The 15665-nt window shown below is 48.9% G+C and overlaps 1 protein-coding gene across 10 annotated transcripts in view; it reads right to left on the bottom strand.

Moving 5' to 3' along the window:
• Positions 1-15665, bottom strand: part of CADM1 (cell adhesion molecule 1) — a 136998-nt gene that overhangs the window by 24080 nt on the left and 97253 nt on the right. For 5 of the 10 annotated variants that reach the window (XM_064634770.1, XM_064634772.1, XM_064634774.1 and 2 more), the window contains exons 5-8: positions 14767-14922; positions 6807-6906; positions 4264-4436; positions 398-469 (exon numbers count right to left, since the gene is read on the bottom strand). In XM_064634770.1, coding sequence (XP_064490840.1) covers positions 398-469; positions 4264-4436; positions 6807-6906; positions 14767-14922 — 501 coding nt within the window. The remainder of the gene's footprint in view (positions 1-397; positions 470-4263; positions 4437-6806; positions 6907-14766; positions 14923-15665) is intronic. The other 5 variants (XM_064634771.1, XM_064634776.1, XM_064634778.1 and 2 more) reach the window with 2 other exon arrangements.

The raw sequence follows: 15665 nt of genomic DNA, 5'->3' as shown, positions 1-15665 counted from the left end.
TCGAGTCACATCAGGCGAATTAAACTGCTGAAGATCAAACTTTCTGCTATAAATTGCTCAGAAATTGATACTGATGGGGTGGAGGCTGAAACGACTGCCCGTGTTAAGTGAGCTCTAAGGCTGTTTGCATCCTGCATGTGAAGTACCCACTGAATTAACACTGGTAACTGAATTAATTGCTCTTCCTGCCATGACAATTCCCGCATTTCAGAAACACCCACGGCAAGGACCGTCCGACACGTGGAGCTGCCAGACCAGGGCCTGTGCCATGGGCGTGTTTGAGGGGGAAAAAATACTGCAATGGTTTGTTGTTTTTCCCCAGGCTTCATGCTCTGCTTATATACATAAAAGACAATAAACATTCAGGACATTTCCAATGGTTATGAAGGTACCGTACCTGTGATGGTGGTAGGGATGGTGGTGGTAGTGGTGGTGGTTGTTGTGGGAGGAGGGATAGTTGTGGGGGGATCTGGATAAAATATAAAAAGGAAAATAATAAAAAAGCAAATTAAGAAAAAAAACAAGCAGAACACAACAGTGGTCAATCGTGATCAGAGGAAAACAAGGACGCTAAGAAGCAGGGCAGGGGTTGGGGGCCTTTCCTTGGCTAAATCCCAGGGGGAGAGCCCAGCAGCTGCAGGGGACAGGGGGGGCAGATTCTCCACCTGCAGGGACAGTGGGGGCAGATTCTCCCCCGCTGCGCTTGGGAGCTGTGCCCACGCCTGCTCCGGCTGGAGAACCTGGCCCCAACCTCTCCCCCTTTCTGCCTTCCACAGTGCTAAAAAAAATAAATAAAACCCAGCATAAATTAGTCAATGAGAGAGAGAAATGGAATGGGAGAGGCATAAGGAAAATAAACTGCACGCTTTCCACAACAAAAAGAACAGTTTGCACATACAAGGAGAGACACGGTGGTGCTTTGGTGGTTGTCTACGGATACATTTGCAAATTCAGGTGGGAGGGTTGTGTGAGGGGCCCTGCTGTGCTTCACAGCCTAAACATTAACAGCACATGAACATATCTCACTGTCTTCCCAGGGCCGTGAACCCCACTGCTCTTCCTCTATGAACACACGGCAGCAGGATGTTAAAAACTACTTCAAAGATGGGAACGAATGCAGAGAAATGACAACATCATCACTGAATATCTATGTCCAGGTATGAGGAATTCCACCAAGGTCTTTTAATTAAAAAAAAAGTCAATATTTTTCTGACAATATCAGTTGCACACTCTTGTTTTTGCTACTAGGGCATCGTTAATGAGATGTTTCTCTCTGTGACCATTTCTCAGACGGACCGGACCTGTTGAGATTCAAACCCTGCTGCTCTTTATGGTATTGATGTTACATACAGGGGCACATCCTCATCAAAACTATCGGGCAGGAGAAGGTAGATGTGAGAAGATGTAAAAGAAAAAATATGTATCAATGCCTAGATGATCAAACTGAATGTGCTAAGTAGTCAGGAAGACTTTGAACTATGGATTCATTCGGCAATAATAGAGCATGAAACCTTTCATGGGCTTTTGATTTTAGGTTTCCTCCGTAGCACGTCAACTATTCCTCACTAATACATCTGCTACTCTTTTATCTCCGAGTGAGCTCTCTCAGATCCCCTAATTAAGATATCTGAACTTTAATTATATGCTACTTCTTTATTATATTTCACCCAGCTTCCCGAAAGTTAAGGACTGTCACCTCGGAGCTCGCTGTGTTATGAGCTGTCACTGTCCTTCCCTACATCCCAAGGACCCCAGCCCCTGTGCTTATGGCAGGGCGCTTCTCACTCGCTCCTGATCCATACAGCAACTCGGGAGTGGTGGGGACCCTCCCAGCTAAGGCACAGTGGGACTGAGGGAAGAGCCCCTGGACACACACCCACCGGCACGGGACAGGCTGTGCTGTGGGCTCTTCCTCCATAAAAGCAAAATAACAAGCTGGTGTGCTAATGGTGCTGAAAGTTTCTATCCAATGTGTCTGCCCACAGGGAGAAAAGCATGAATTTTAGACATAAACACGCCTTCAGCATGTGTGATGTGTTTAGACATCCCCACCCCACGTGGGCAGCTGCGAAGGCGTTGGGCACAGCTCAGCAGTGGCTGCTGGAAGCCGCCTGCATTTCAAACCACTGACCTGCAGAGGTGTCCCTTTGGAATAGGACTACCTGAACCCTGACCCTCCTGGAGCTGTGCCAGACCCTGTTCTGTGACACCCTGGGCGTGGAGTGTCTGTAACTCCACAGTTCCACACTAAGGTGACCTGGGGAGCTCTGCACGGACGAGTGGCCAGAGCTGGCCCGGGTGAGGCACATCCTCCCCCTGACACTCACACAGCACCCACAGAGATGTGGCTGCACAGACACAGAGCCCAGTGCTTCTGTGGAATTTGCTGCTGGAGGTGGGGAAGGGAGCCAAGGGCTGGAGGCATAGGTGCTCCATCACTGGGTGGGGTGAGACCAGCACGCTGAACTTCCCCTCAGCAGCAGCTCGAGCTGGGCTCTGTGCCAGGAGGCTTCAGCTGATGACCACAGCCCAACCACTCCCTCCCCCACTTCGGATTGCTTCCTTTTAAATTAAGGGTTAAAAGGATTCCTTATGCTGTCCAGAGTGCCAGATCCTACCGGGATGCTCCCAAACATGCAGGAACCGGAGGTGATGGAGAGCTAAACCCTTCTCTGCCCACGAGCAGCCCTCTCCTATGCAGCCAACACGTCTGCCAGAAGCCTGAGCTACAGCCCATAGGTCTCCATCCCCTGGGAACTTGCATCTCCTTCAAAGTAATGCTGTCTTGGGTCTCCTCCCGTGGATTTAATCCCAAGAGGGAGCAGCCCTGAGGAAATCCTGTGCTGTGTATTCTTGCTCCCATCCAAAGTGCAGAGTAATTACCACATGCAAGAGTTACCACAAGCTCTAAACTCCAGGTCAGTAACCTGGGGAGGTTCATCCAGCCCTCCCTTGGCCTAGGACAGGTATGTAGAACTACATAAGGAGGGAAACCTTCTGCCCCACAGCTGCTTTATGGCTGCAGCTTTCATGGCTTTCATCTCACGGGGGACTGCCTGTGCCCTATTCCAACTGCTTTCCTCTCTACAACACCGCTTGTTTCTTTAAACACTGATGTAAACAAGGGGGTTTTTTATATATTGTGAGCATGCAAATTATCAATCATAAATGCATATCTGACTTAACTTTGTAAATTGGAGTCCTGTGGAGTGCGAGACACTAGAAAAACTACCCGTATGGATGGGGCACGTGAGTTTTATGTCAGCTGAAAGCTGTCACTTTGGTATTATCTCAAGTCTTTGGGCAAGTTTTTAAGAATGGGCTTAAAACTGGCATTTGGAGAGGTGTGGGAGGTTCTCTACTGTTTGACTGGATCAGAACAACTACTAGAGAGCCTGGACTGCAGAGCTTCAGGCGGCTGCTGCTTAGAACAAACTTCAAAGTTACTGTCCCATCTGAGTGGAACTGTAGCATTGTTCAGGTTGGAAAAGACCTTTAAGATCATGAAGTCCAACACCCACCACGAGCTCAGCCCAGCCACACACAACCACTCTTAACAGAGAAAGTTTAAATATGTAGCCTAGGGAACAGCTCATCATTAAAGTAGGGAATTGCTCTGTGAGTGCCTCCTGAATCTCCATTCCATGCAGTGCCTCGTGGCAGGAGCACGAGGTTTACAGCAATGCCAAAGTAACGCAGAGGAACCGAAGAATTAAAGCAGGTACTTAATAGCACTTTAAAAGATGCTGAGGCATGTTTTAGTGGCTGCCCAGCTGCACAGACAGGCTTAAGGCACCTCATTCTTCCAGTTTATTTACTGGTTTGTAATTGTCTGGGAATGCTGGCTGATTCCTCAGTAATTTAAATTGCTAATGGAAGGCTCAGAACCCTCTGGACCATTGCTCAAGCCACTGGAAGCATTACCAAAAGGACAAGGAATTATTGGAGAAGTCCTAGAACTGCACAGCTCTTGCCATGCCCCTGCTCTGGCTTTTCCTTCTCCCTGACAGCAGAGGTGTGCCAGGGCCAGCCCCGAGGGCGGCTCCAGAGGAGGGAGGCCCCGGAGCCGGGACAGGCTCTGAGCCCCCACAGCACCCCCGGGGGTTCCCAGCCCTGCCCCAGCCCGGCACAGCGTCGGGGCGTCAGGAGCTGCCTTCAAACCTGGCATCAAGCAAACGTTAAGTTCTGTCACAGCTTTCCGAGCAGGGCATGTTGCAATCACGTGTAAACGAGTCTAGAAGAACGGTGGTTTTTCTCACGTACCGTATACAAACAGCATGTAATCCGCATGTGATTTCCCCACCGCGTTGGAAGCCTCACAGCGGTATGTACCATTATCTGTTTTGTTTAGGTTACTAATGAGAAGGTTTGAACCAGACACTACAACGTGTTGAGGCATCTCATCATCTACTCTTAACCACCTCATGTCCGTAGGCCTACAGAGGAGGGAGAAAAAGAAACAGTCACATTACTATTTTCCTATGGTCAAGATGGCATCTTCAATAGTTCATCCACAGACAGAAAGCCCAAACCAAGAAAAACTGTAAAGAAACAACACATACTTTTTTGCACTACTCAAGCCCAGATGCTGTCGGGCTTCCTCAATTTAAATTTATTTTAACCCAACAGGAAACTGTATCCAGACCTTAAATTTTCTGAAAACACTAATGCAAGCAGGAAGAAAGTTCATTAGTGGTTAATCATTCGCTTACTCAGCAAACCTGAAAGCTCTGAGGCTACAGACTGTGTGCATCCACGGGGTGCTCTGAGGGCAGAGCTGGACAGCAGAACAAGTACCATTTTGTCACATTTGAACCCTTCCACGAGCGCTGTGATGGACCTGGTAACACCAGTGGGGGAGTCCCAGCCCTCCTCCTCTCCCCCAACCCCCCCCCTGGCAGCCCCTTCCTGCATCCCCAGGCCATTCACTTAAAAGCTGGACTGCATGATCCTTGTGGGTTCTTTCCAACTCAGAATATTCTGTGATTCTAATTTCTTTGCTGCTGCACCATTGGCACACGAGCCACGGTGTGGGCAGCAGAAGCTCCCAAGAGAGCCCAAATGCAGTTTAACCTCAATATGGGTGGGAAGGGTTTGGATGCTCCTGGCTGTGGATTTCAAAAGGCTCTTTGCACTGCAGAGTCCCCAGGTTTCCCAGCTGGTACACGATGCAGCAGCCCCTGCTCAGAGCTGTGTTTCCCTGGATGCCCCCCACAAGTGACAATTTCAGCATCCTCCCCCTTTTGTCATAGTCTTGGGGGGTTGTGTCTAATCTAACAAAATACCTGTATTAATGCCAAATAGAAATTTCTCCTCTCTGGTCTTTTTTTCCTGAGCTTCCCTCCGCCAACATTTAATGTTGCCAAATTTTGCAGAGAAGTTATTTTATTTAACTGGAGAAACCTCCCCCTTCCTCTGAAACCTCTGTAAAAGATTTCATTAAATCTCTTTGTCTTAAAAAGATGAAGCTAAACCCAGCCCATGATTTTACTGTATATTTTCTTAGCTTTGGGAGACCCAGATGAAGTGCCCTAGAGAAGCCAATTCCCAGCACATCTCCAGCATCACATAACGTGCCGTGGAGGCTGCCGGGGAGATGTGTCTGTCCTATTTAACATGGGAATGTCTTACTCATAGCCTGGAAGAAAAAAGTGAGGAGAAGCCTGTTCATGAGATTCCCAGTTGATAGCAAATGGGAGGCACTGCAGGTACCCACGGGAGCAGGAATGCAAAGGGGCTTGGCAGGCTCTGAGCAGGGAATAGCTATTAAATGGATTTCAGCAGGGACGTGCCAGCCTCTGATGGACAGGGAAGGAAGTGGCCTTGTGCCAAACAGAAGAAACTGGGAAGTGGGAATCAAGAAAATACTGTAGGAGGGGAGGTAGGCTACCAAGGAGGATGAGGGCAGCCTGAGCCTCCTCGGTGCTGGGTGCTCACCCTGCCTGTGTGGCCGAGCTGGGTGGGGTCCAGCTCCCTACTCCCATCGTGATGCCCCAGCTCTGGGCACGCTACCAAGGAGGCACTGACAGATCCCAGGGATGTTTGCAGAAATCTTATGGACATGATGAAAATAAAGAAGGATAGTAAATAATTGACAGCCATAAATCCAAGTGGAAGAGAAAGTATTTAAAAAAAAATAAAGCCGACAAAACTTAAATTAGAACAGCAATGAAAGTGTGGGAGAAAATCTACCCTCCCTTGCCAGGATTTTTCTGATGCATGAATTTCTTCAACTGCCTAAGAAAGCCTCAAGGGCTTGGCAAGAAGAGGAGAGAGAATAAAACTCGAATTCCATAAAAACCACACAGGGCACCAAAAGGGAGGAAAACCATCACACAGTCAGTACAAGCAGAAGGACAGACTGCCTTACCTGAGGATCATCCCACTTCCCCAAGGGCTCAGTGCTGTGGTGACCTCCACGGGCCTCAGCAGCAGCCTCTGACCTCGCTTTTGCAGATTAACTGAACCCAAGATTAATTGCAGATTAATGCCACCCAAGCCATTCCCTGGGGGAAGAGGTGTCCAGTTGGGAGCCTCTCCCTTCTGCACTTGAGGGCTGCTGCGCAGTGGCCGGGAAGAGCTCTCCTAGGAGCTCTTCCATTGGGAATCCCTTGGCCATTAGGTACACAGGAATAAATGCAAATTAACCCAGATGTCTTTAGCGCACAGCAGATGCTCAGGTGCAGGAAGTGTCTCTCCTTCACTCTGGGACATTGTCTTTGCAGCAGAGAATGGCAACAGCGGGGATGATGAGGCCCCGTCATCGCCGGCCACCCCGCACCATCCCGGGGAAGGGTCCAACTTACTGTGGCTTTCCAAAGGCTGTGCATGTCAGCTCCAGCGGCTCCCCTTCTCTCGTCAGGCCTTGCAAGGGGTAATTCTGAGAAACCCGCACTTGAGGCTTATCTGCAGGACACAAAACATGGCTCTGTGAGCCCTCGGTCACGCCGGGGCCGCCGCCGCTCCCCCTCGCCCGCTCTGTGCCGGCAGCAGGAGAAGGTGAAGCTGGCGGCGCCTCGGATCCCACCACGGCACTTCCCAGGAAAGACATTTTGCTGCACACTTTATCTGTGAACTTGCTCAAGCTAAAAGGAACTCGTTTGCCTTCACGCTGAGGTGAAGCCGGAGAGACCCGCGGTGCCCGGAACTGACAGGTTTTGTGGTGTATCGGCGGTTCTGGCACCACAGCACCCGGAGCCCACGGGTGTGAACACGCTGGGCTGGACAAGAGATGCTTGTTAGATACACAAACAGAGCCACAGCCACTGCTGCCTTTGCGTAAACAACAGGATGTTGTATTTTGTCCACACGAAGCTCCTCTAAATCCTACAACAAACAGAGAATTAAAGCATGGATGGTTAGGGAGCCAATTCAAAAACACTTTAGTAAGACCCTGCAGGAAAAAAAAAAGAGCCAAACCGCAAACCTAGAGTCCACAATTAAAAAATTCATTACCTCCCACAACTGAAACAGAGATTAAAAACGCAATCTGAGCTGTAGCTAAAACGTTATCAGCGCAGGAAATCAATTCAAGGCTACAAGTGCCATTAAGCCATAGATATTTTTCAGGAATTTACTCAACTGTAAGGAACAAAGGAAGGCAAAAAATCAGTATGCATAAAGGTTGAAACCATTTAAATGTTTCTATTTCCTTTGAGAGTAACTGCTACCCAAAATATTGGCTGGCTGCATTTTATTAACTGTGTTTAACTCATTAACATGCCTCCTATGGAATAATAGAGATTAGGAAAAAAACCCTGCGTGTCAGGATTTAACCAATTTAAACTCTCATAATTTTCAGTAATGGAATAAGCTACACGAGTAAATCCTCTCCCGAGATGACTCCACCACAACATTTCATCAGCTAATCCCCGTTACAGATGCTCCTCGCAGCTCTGGAACTGGGGTGTCCCTGTGGGCTGGAGGGGTGTCACCAGCCCCGAGGCCAAGTCCCAATCCCATGGGAAACGGGGCAGCCTTGGCATGCTGGACAGTGTGCTCCAGCCCTGGCAGGGATGTGGCAGCAGCACTGCACAAGGAGCACGGGAGGACGAGTCCAGCCCAGCGTTCCGCAGCCGGTAAATCACCCGCCGCATCCCCAGCGCTGGGCTCAGCCACTCCCGTCCACAATTCCCACCCCCGGCCATCTGCTCCCCTCTCACCATGTGCTTTGCGGCAGCACCACGAGCCCATGCCAGGAGCACGGATACTGTTATATCCATGCTGTGGAAGGAGCAGGAAACCTCCCAGTTTCCCCAGCACATAGGGAATGCAGCTGAGGAAGCTCTGTGCTTGCCTTTGCCGTTTGCCTCTCCTGCTGCTCCCATCCCCTTTCCATTAGCTAAGTTTTAGTATTTCTAATGAGTTGTTTACCACTGACAATTACTTATGGAAATCAGGAGGAATACACTGTACTCCTTGCTGTATGAAGAAGGAACTGCCAACTCTGTGAGCTCCCACCAAGCCAGGTGAGCCCTTCCACTGCCACTTTCCAGCCCCAGAGGCTTCATTCCAACAGTGGCAGCGATGTGGACCTGTCCTATCTGGATCTGGGCAACATCAAGGTGTCACTTGTAACAGAAATCTGGGTCTGTCAGCACATATACCCACACTGGTGAAGCCAAGAGCTTCCCAACAGTTATCACAGCAAACATCTCTCCCAAGCAAGGACTTGCCAGCACAGCAGGAATTACAGCAGGCACTTAGGAAAACGTTTCCCGAGCCTGAAGGACTCAGAGGGATGGGTGGGCACTCTGGAGGACCAGCTGGCATTAGGCTCATTGCATGCAAAAAAAAAGAAATTTCACCCACCAATCTGGAGGGGTGGTGGTGTCTTTCTTCCCTTTGTTTAAGGACGTGCCTTTCGACAATCTTAAATTCTACTTCCACTGCTCACACCCTCCTCGCACGAAGCGAGTGTATTTCCCTCGGATTATGGACTCGGAGAGCAGCTCTGTGAAATGCCGAGCGCTGTGGGACCCCCAGCCCGGCTCCTGCGCGGGGCTGTGACATTTACAGCGCGCACGGGCAGAGCCCTGATGGCTCCAAAGCCTGGACCAGCCGTTTGCCACCGCTCTGTTAAAAGGGCCCCGTTCCAGCAGCAACACCTGTGGCTGCATAACGTGGGGCGACGACTGTCTCGGGTTGTGACACAGGATGCAAGGCAGGAAGTGGCAGTTTTTACCACCAAGTGCATTCCAGCAGCCCAAAATCTTCAACTTGGAACTTCATCACACCACACCACTGGATTACCACATAAAAACAAACACTTGCATCCATGCACCCAAGCCCCTGTGTGCTCCACGGCAGCCAATTAGACCCAACAACTCACAGCTATTTCCTACTACGCCTCATTCTAGCGGCTTAAAAAAACCAGCCTCATAATTTAATAAGGCACCTTTATTAAGCTAAATTCATTCAAAAGCTCAGAGTGATATACAAGGTTAAATACCAGTCATCTAAAGGTTACGCTGCAGCAGCAACCAATTTGAAAAACTTATTACAAAGCCTTTCTGCATTTGATGAGATTTCTTGCACAACAGGAGAGGAGTGTGCCTGAGCACCGGGGACCACCAGGGAATGCAACACCCCCCCAGAGGGTCCATGCACCCCAAAATCCTCCTTCTCCCCTCAGGATGCCACTGGCCACCCCAGGCTGCACCCACTGCCTTTCACAGCTTTCAAGCTCCGTGGTGGGGAATTTACCAAACCACTCCAGTTATTCTGCATTTGTCCCAGTTCTTCCATTTTTAGCTGCTCACCCCATTTCTGCACCATCAGCAAAGATTATTAACAGCGACTTTTTAAGAACTTCAAATACTTCAACTGAACAGCATCAGGCCAAGCACCCAGGCCCCTGAGTTCCCTCTAAAAATACCAGCACTGCTGATTACTCCCTAATGACTATCCTTTGAGATCTGCCAGTTAGTGATTTCTTAATCCATTTAAACATGTGCTTCATCGATAATGCTTAGATGTCATTAATCAGCCGAGATAAAACGTTACACTGAGTTTGGGCCCTTACAAAAGCCTAAGCCTATTATTTCCACCCGTTTCCTTTCATCAGGCCAACCCACGATCTTGTAGGTAGGTGAGCTCACCGCCCCCAAGCCTGGCAGCAGGAGGATTTGGCAAAGCTGGCTCCTCGTGTGCCTGGGGTACCACGGTGCCCCGGCTGGCACAGCCACGGGACCCTCGCTGACCACCAGACAATGTGCTCCCTGCTGAGGCTGAACACAGCCAAAAAAAGGCTTCTTCCCAAGGGCTGCTTTGGGAAACCAGCACACAGTGTCTTCAGCAGTGCCAGACCCTGGCCAACAGAGAAACCTGCAACAAGGACTCTGTCAGGGATTCAGAGGAACAGGCTCTGGCCTGCACTGAGAGATGAGGTGCCGGGTCCAACTTTAAAATCTGTTTTCTGACCCATGTACGAATTGCTGACGCGCCTCTTGGCAAACCCGGTGCCAGATGGCATCCCTGGGAGCACCATCCACGGGCCAAGCCGTGTTCCTGCCCACTGGAGGTAATTCCAGCCCCAGCATTTCCCAGATAATGCTTTACACATCTCCCTTCAGGTGGGCACTGCTTTGTCCAGCTCCTCATCCCTGCTCTGTTCTGTGCCCAAGGGAGCTACTCAAAACCCTGACTTCTGTAAGTCTCTGACCTCACCCGGGGCAGAGCAGGAGGAATGTGGTCTTCAGTGCTAAAAGAAATCAGCAAAGTTAAGACTGATCTGCAGGTGTAAACACGACGGCCACCTCTATTCCAAATTCCAGCGGGGATGCTCATCAGGAATGCGCCCTGCGTCAGAGCCAGCCCAGCCCGGCAATCCCCTGCCTGCTCCTCACCTCTGACAAGGACGAGAGGCTGCACTGCTGATTTTCAGCCAAAATACAGAAACCTATTCAATAAATAGATCCCGTGTTTAAAATAAGGAACGAGCGCAGGACTGGCAGGTCACAACTTGTCTGGAAGAGCCTGTCAGCCCCAAACACGACTCTGCAGAATTCACCCTCAACAAAAGCAATTTAATCACTTTGCTTGTCGCGGGAAAAGGAATGCCGGAGCCCGACAGGCATTTTGGGGATAAACACTTCTCTTTTAAATATTTAAGCACATGCTGCTGCTTAATGCCTGCGAATGGCAGAGCCCTGTCCCCCCACACGCTCCCAACAACATTCCTCCGAGAAAACCTTATTAATGAGCTCGCAAACGAGCACCCAACTGGGAAATGTCACAAACAAGAGTGGCTAATGCCCCAGAAAATCAAATAACTGAACACTCGGCTGATTGTGGTGCTTTTCATATTCACTAAGAGAAAAAAAAAAAAAAGTAGCTTTAAATCAAAGTTTTCTGAAGGGGTCAACACCTCACCGAACAAAACAACTCATTTATTCACTTTTAGCGATCTCCAGATGATAAATTACATTGATGTTAATCACTTCACTGCATACTATGCAATTAATATTTGCTCTGGATGGAAATGTAAGGATTATTGGAGATGAGGCAGCAAATGTATGCGGCCGATTTTAAACATAATTGGGCACAAAAAGTTCTTCCATTGCAACAGCAGAGGCTGTAGCAGACTCCATCAGGGCAGACTTTAAAAGTATGTGTGTAAATATTATAAAAATGAATGCATGATTAATTATAACTTCAAAAAAGCACAAAAAGCCAACCCAGAGAAAAGGCCAAATCAAGGCTTTGACACTCACTTCCAGCACCACGTAATGAGAGAAGGAAACGCACTGCAAGGGCTCAACTCTCCCAGAATATCTGGTTCCATTCAATTCCTTAATGATATTTTAATGCATTTTGTTGCTTCATTTCCTTTCTAAAATTACACCCAACACACTGGTCTCCCATCGCTCACTGACGGATCTGAGCCACAAAAAGAGAGTGACTGCAGCCAGAACTGGGGATGTTTCCACACCAGTGCCACAGGGCTGTGGCTGTTCTTCAGGCATGGAAGTGCTATGGCCACTGCAAATACACACCACCCTTGGTCACACCCTGCTCTCTTTTGAGGAGCGTTACCAGGAGGGTTTCATGCACATTATGGTGCATGTTTGCAGAGCCTTCTTAACAATAACACACCCTACATCCACGTGGAAACATTTATCCTTAACTTCACCACAGGCCAGGCTGTGGCATGGGAGATAGGCAAGAAATGGCTTAGTCAATGAGTAGGGTGAGTTAATACCCAGCACTGCTGTTTTCTGTTTTTTTCTTGGAAAATAAACCCCACAACTTTTGAGTTGCACCTTAAAAAAAAAATCTCTCCCTACTCTGAAATTTAGTCAGACAAAAAATACCTCATTATCTGAGCAGGCTCCATCCATCATCCTCCTGTTCTTCCCCAACACATTTCATGCTCCACTTGGATACATTAAGTGTAGAGAAATATGACGTCTACCGAGAAAAGCATTTTCCTGTGCCCTGCTGATGTTCTGAAGGGGCGGATCTGCTGTGCCTGTGGGGGGGCAGGCAGGATTTGTGGGGAGGGGATGTCAGAGCAGAGAGCTGAACACACAGCCCAGCTAACTGACCTGAGCGATGCCACTCCAGCTGCAAGAAAGGCAGCAACATCCACACAGGATGAGCAAGGAATTCCAGCTGCCACTGCTGCAGAGACCTGGCAGCTGGGTGCCTGCAAGGTAACGTCCTGCTCAGTGGAAGGGCATGGACAGCAGCTGGAGGAGCATCCTCTGCTTGGACTGCACATCCCACACCTAAAAAGCAGCTGAGAATGGATAAGTCAGGCCTGGTTGCAGGAGCCCCAGTTCTTCCAGAGGCTGAGCTCACCTCCATGGGAACACTGATGGAGATGCTCCTCCTCCAGCCACACTCTCCCACTGGCCTGTGCATCATCATCTTGAGCCAGGAAAAGCTCAAGGGTAAGAGTTTGCTCTGAAACTGCCTTTTCTTCAAGTTGAGGCCCCTCAGCAGGTATGAGGTGCAGGTGCTTGGCTGTGCTCCAGCCCAGAGCCGATAATTGCCAGGAGCCGCGAGGTCACGACGTGTGACACCTCCCTGGGCTGGGGCTGTTCCAGCATCTGCTGCTGCCACGGCAGGAACGGGCCGGGCTAACGGGGTCAGCTCCCAATATCTGAACATAATTGCTTTGAACAGGCTCGGAGTGTCATTCAGAACATAAAACCAAACCCGTCTGAATACCCTGCTCGTCTCTGTTCCCTTCTGAGGAGGCTCCAGGCCTCATTTCCCAGACAGCTCTGGAACAGCCCAAGGGGATGATAAAAGTCGGCGCTAGAGGCAGAAACCTGTGCAGGGGATGCAGCAGGACCTCCAGTGTGGGAGCTGAAGGCTGCAGGTGTCTGTAAGACACCCAAAGAACTGTGCTTTAGGGGTGCTTTGCCTGCATTGCACAGGGAAGCCCCTAAGGCTGCAAACCAAAGTGGCCAAGGAGGGATTTATCTGAGGAAGAAGAGAAAAAACACTTTTTTTTTCTTTTTTTTTTTTTTTTAAAAAAAAACAGCTGCCCTCTTCTATGCCACCAAACCATCCTGATTTCAGAGGAAATCCTTCCTTGCTTCTGAAAGGAAGCCTCAAGGTTGTCTGATGCCCTTTCAACCCGGAGAGGTTCCAGTCCCTCCGCAGAACAGGGCAGATGGGATTTTTTGCTCTTCCCCGTTAAGTATTTGATCAAGCCTCACAAAGGTGCTAATGTATTATTAAAGCTAATGGAGCTCTACAAGAAATGTTAATGGACATTAAGTTTGCATAAATGAATTACACATTAGCACAGTCACAAGAAATCTCGTATCTGCCAATTTAGGCAGTATCTGATCATTCCTGTTTTCCTCATTACAGGAACATTACTTCCCGCTAGTTTTGGAGATATGAGAATTGTAACCAAGATGTTCATAATGAAACTACATAATGAAGCAGATGAAATAAATTAATACAAAACTTCCTCTTCTCCTTTCAACGTGAGGTAGTTGAAGGGAACCTACAAAAACAAGAACTTTGAATCATCTCAGCCCCCAGTGTTCCAAGCACCTGGTCCTGCTGCAGGGACTGTCCCACTTTGCTTTTGGGAGCTCTTTTGGAGCAGAGGGGCACGTGTACACAGCTCCAACATTTCCACTAACTGGAAGTCCAGCACAGCTATATTTGGGACCACAGGTATTTCCAGGTACCTGCTCAGAAACCCTGTTACTGTCACGTACAGTGGAGCAGCTCCTACGGGAAGGGAGATGCATTATTAACACTGAACATGCAGGAAGCAGTACAAGTTGGCCTCAATCAGTGCTGCTACTGCAGATTCCACAGAATTCCAGTCACTCTGCTGTACAAAACCCATCGGTGCCGGATGTTCACAGTGCACAACACTGAGTTTCTTTTGCACAGTACCCAGTTTTTGCCAGTAAACTCACCACGGTGGCCAGTCGCTTTGAAGTGGGAGCAGAGAAACACTTTTCAAAGAGATAAGTAGGTTGGCTAGAAGAAAAATACTCAGATTTAATCTGTTCTGACAATTATAAAGCACAGCCAGGAACCTTTGATGCAAATTCTATGTACAGAGAGTTATTTCTTCAGAGAACGAAGGTAAGTATTTATGGTATCACAGAGGGCTGGGAAAGTCATGGCTTTGCCCATGAAGTGGTACCCAACAGTTTGGTTTCTGTTCTAAATAACACGATATAATCCTCACGGACGCCGGAATTTTATCACGTAGTGAACGATTCCTGAACTCCCAAGTGAGCAATTTTATACATTAAGAGAATTAAGGGTTCTGCTACTCACACATGACTTCCAGGTAGCGCTGTGTCTGCAAGTCTTTGACCGCAGGGTGATCCACCAGGCAGATGACAGGGACCCCGTCGTCCTCCCGCCCCACCTTCAGCAGGAGCTGGCTGGTCACCGTGTACATGTCAGACCACTGCTCCACCTCCGACTTGCCTGAAGGAGGGGACAGAGAGAGCTGGAGTGATGACAGGATGGAGCACCTGCTGCAGTCAGGCCAACTCCCTCCTGTCCATGTTCCCTTTGGACACCCATCCCATCCTCCTCTCCATCAGGTTCTGGCCAATTAAAGTCCACAGGATGTTACTGCAATGATTAACAATCCCCTTACACCGTCCCAAAATCCCCACACTCTTGAACCAATGAGCTACAAATCCCCCCCACTCCAACAATTAGCTACCAAAGTGATTGAACAGATTAAATTAATTAAAAGCAGTATTGCTAGGCAGGAGCTTTGCAGTGCTCTGTCTGAGGGAGGGAAAGGCAGTGGAGTGGGAGGGCAGCCCAGCTCCGGACCGGCTGCCCGAGGGATGCCAGCACAGAAACGAGCAGGGTGACAACACGAGACAGGACAGGAGAAAAGGGATTTTTCCAGGAACTCAGCAAGCAGCCACTGACAGCACAGCTCTGCTCCAGTTTCAATGCTCTGATCTGTGCCTTTTTATTTAAGAATTCACAGGCAAAACACTAAGAGTTACTTCTGTAGCAGAGCTCTTCCAGACACCAAATATTTCTGTATAATATATGAGAGTGAAACAGGGGACAGACACAGACACACCCTGATATTTGGAGGAAAAGCTTTCCCATGGGCAAAGCCACAGTTCCCGTGATTCGTAACCCACAGCCAAGTGTCTCAGTCTCCCTAATTCTGCTAAAAAAAAAAAATATCTGAAGACTCA

The sequence above is a fragment of the Pseudopipra pipra genome, chromosome 23, assembly GCF_036250125.1.
Source record: "Pseudopipra pipra isolate bDixPip1 chromosome 23, bDixPip1.hap1, whole genome shotgun sequence".
In the NCBI taxonomy this organism is placed as follows: Eukaryota; Metazoa; Chordata; class Aves; order Passeriformes; family Pipridae; genus Pseudopipra; species Pseudopipra pipra.
Note: the sequence above shows the minus strand (reverse complement) of the source record. Positions and strands in the feature narration are given on the sequence as shown.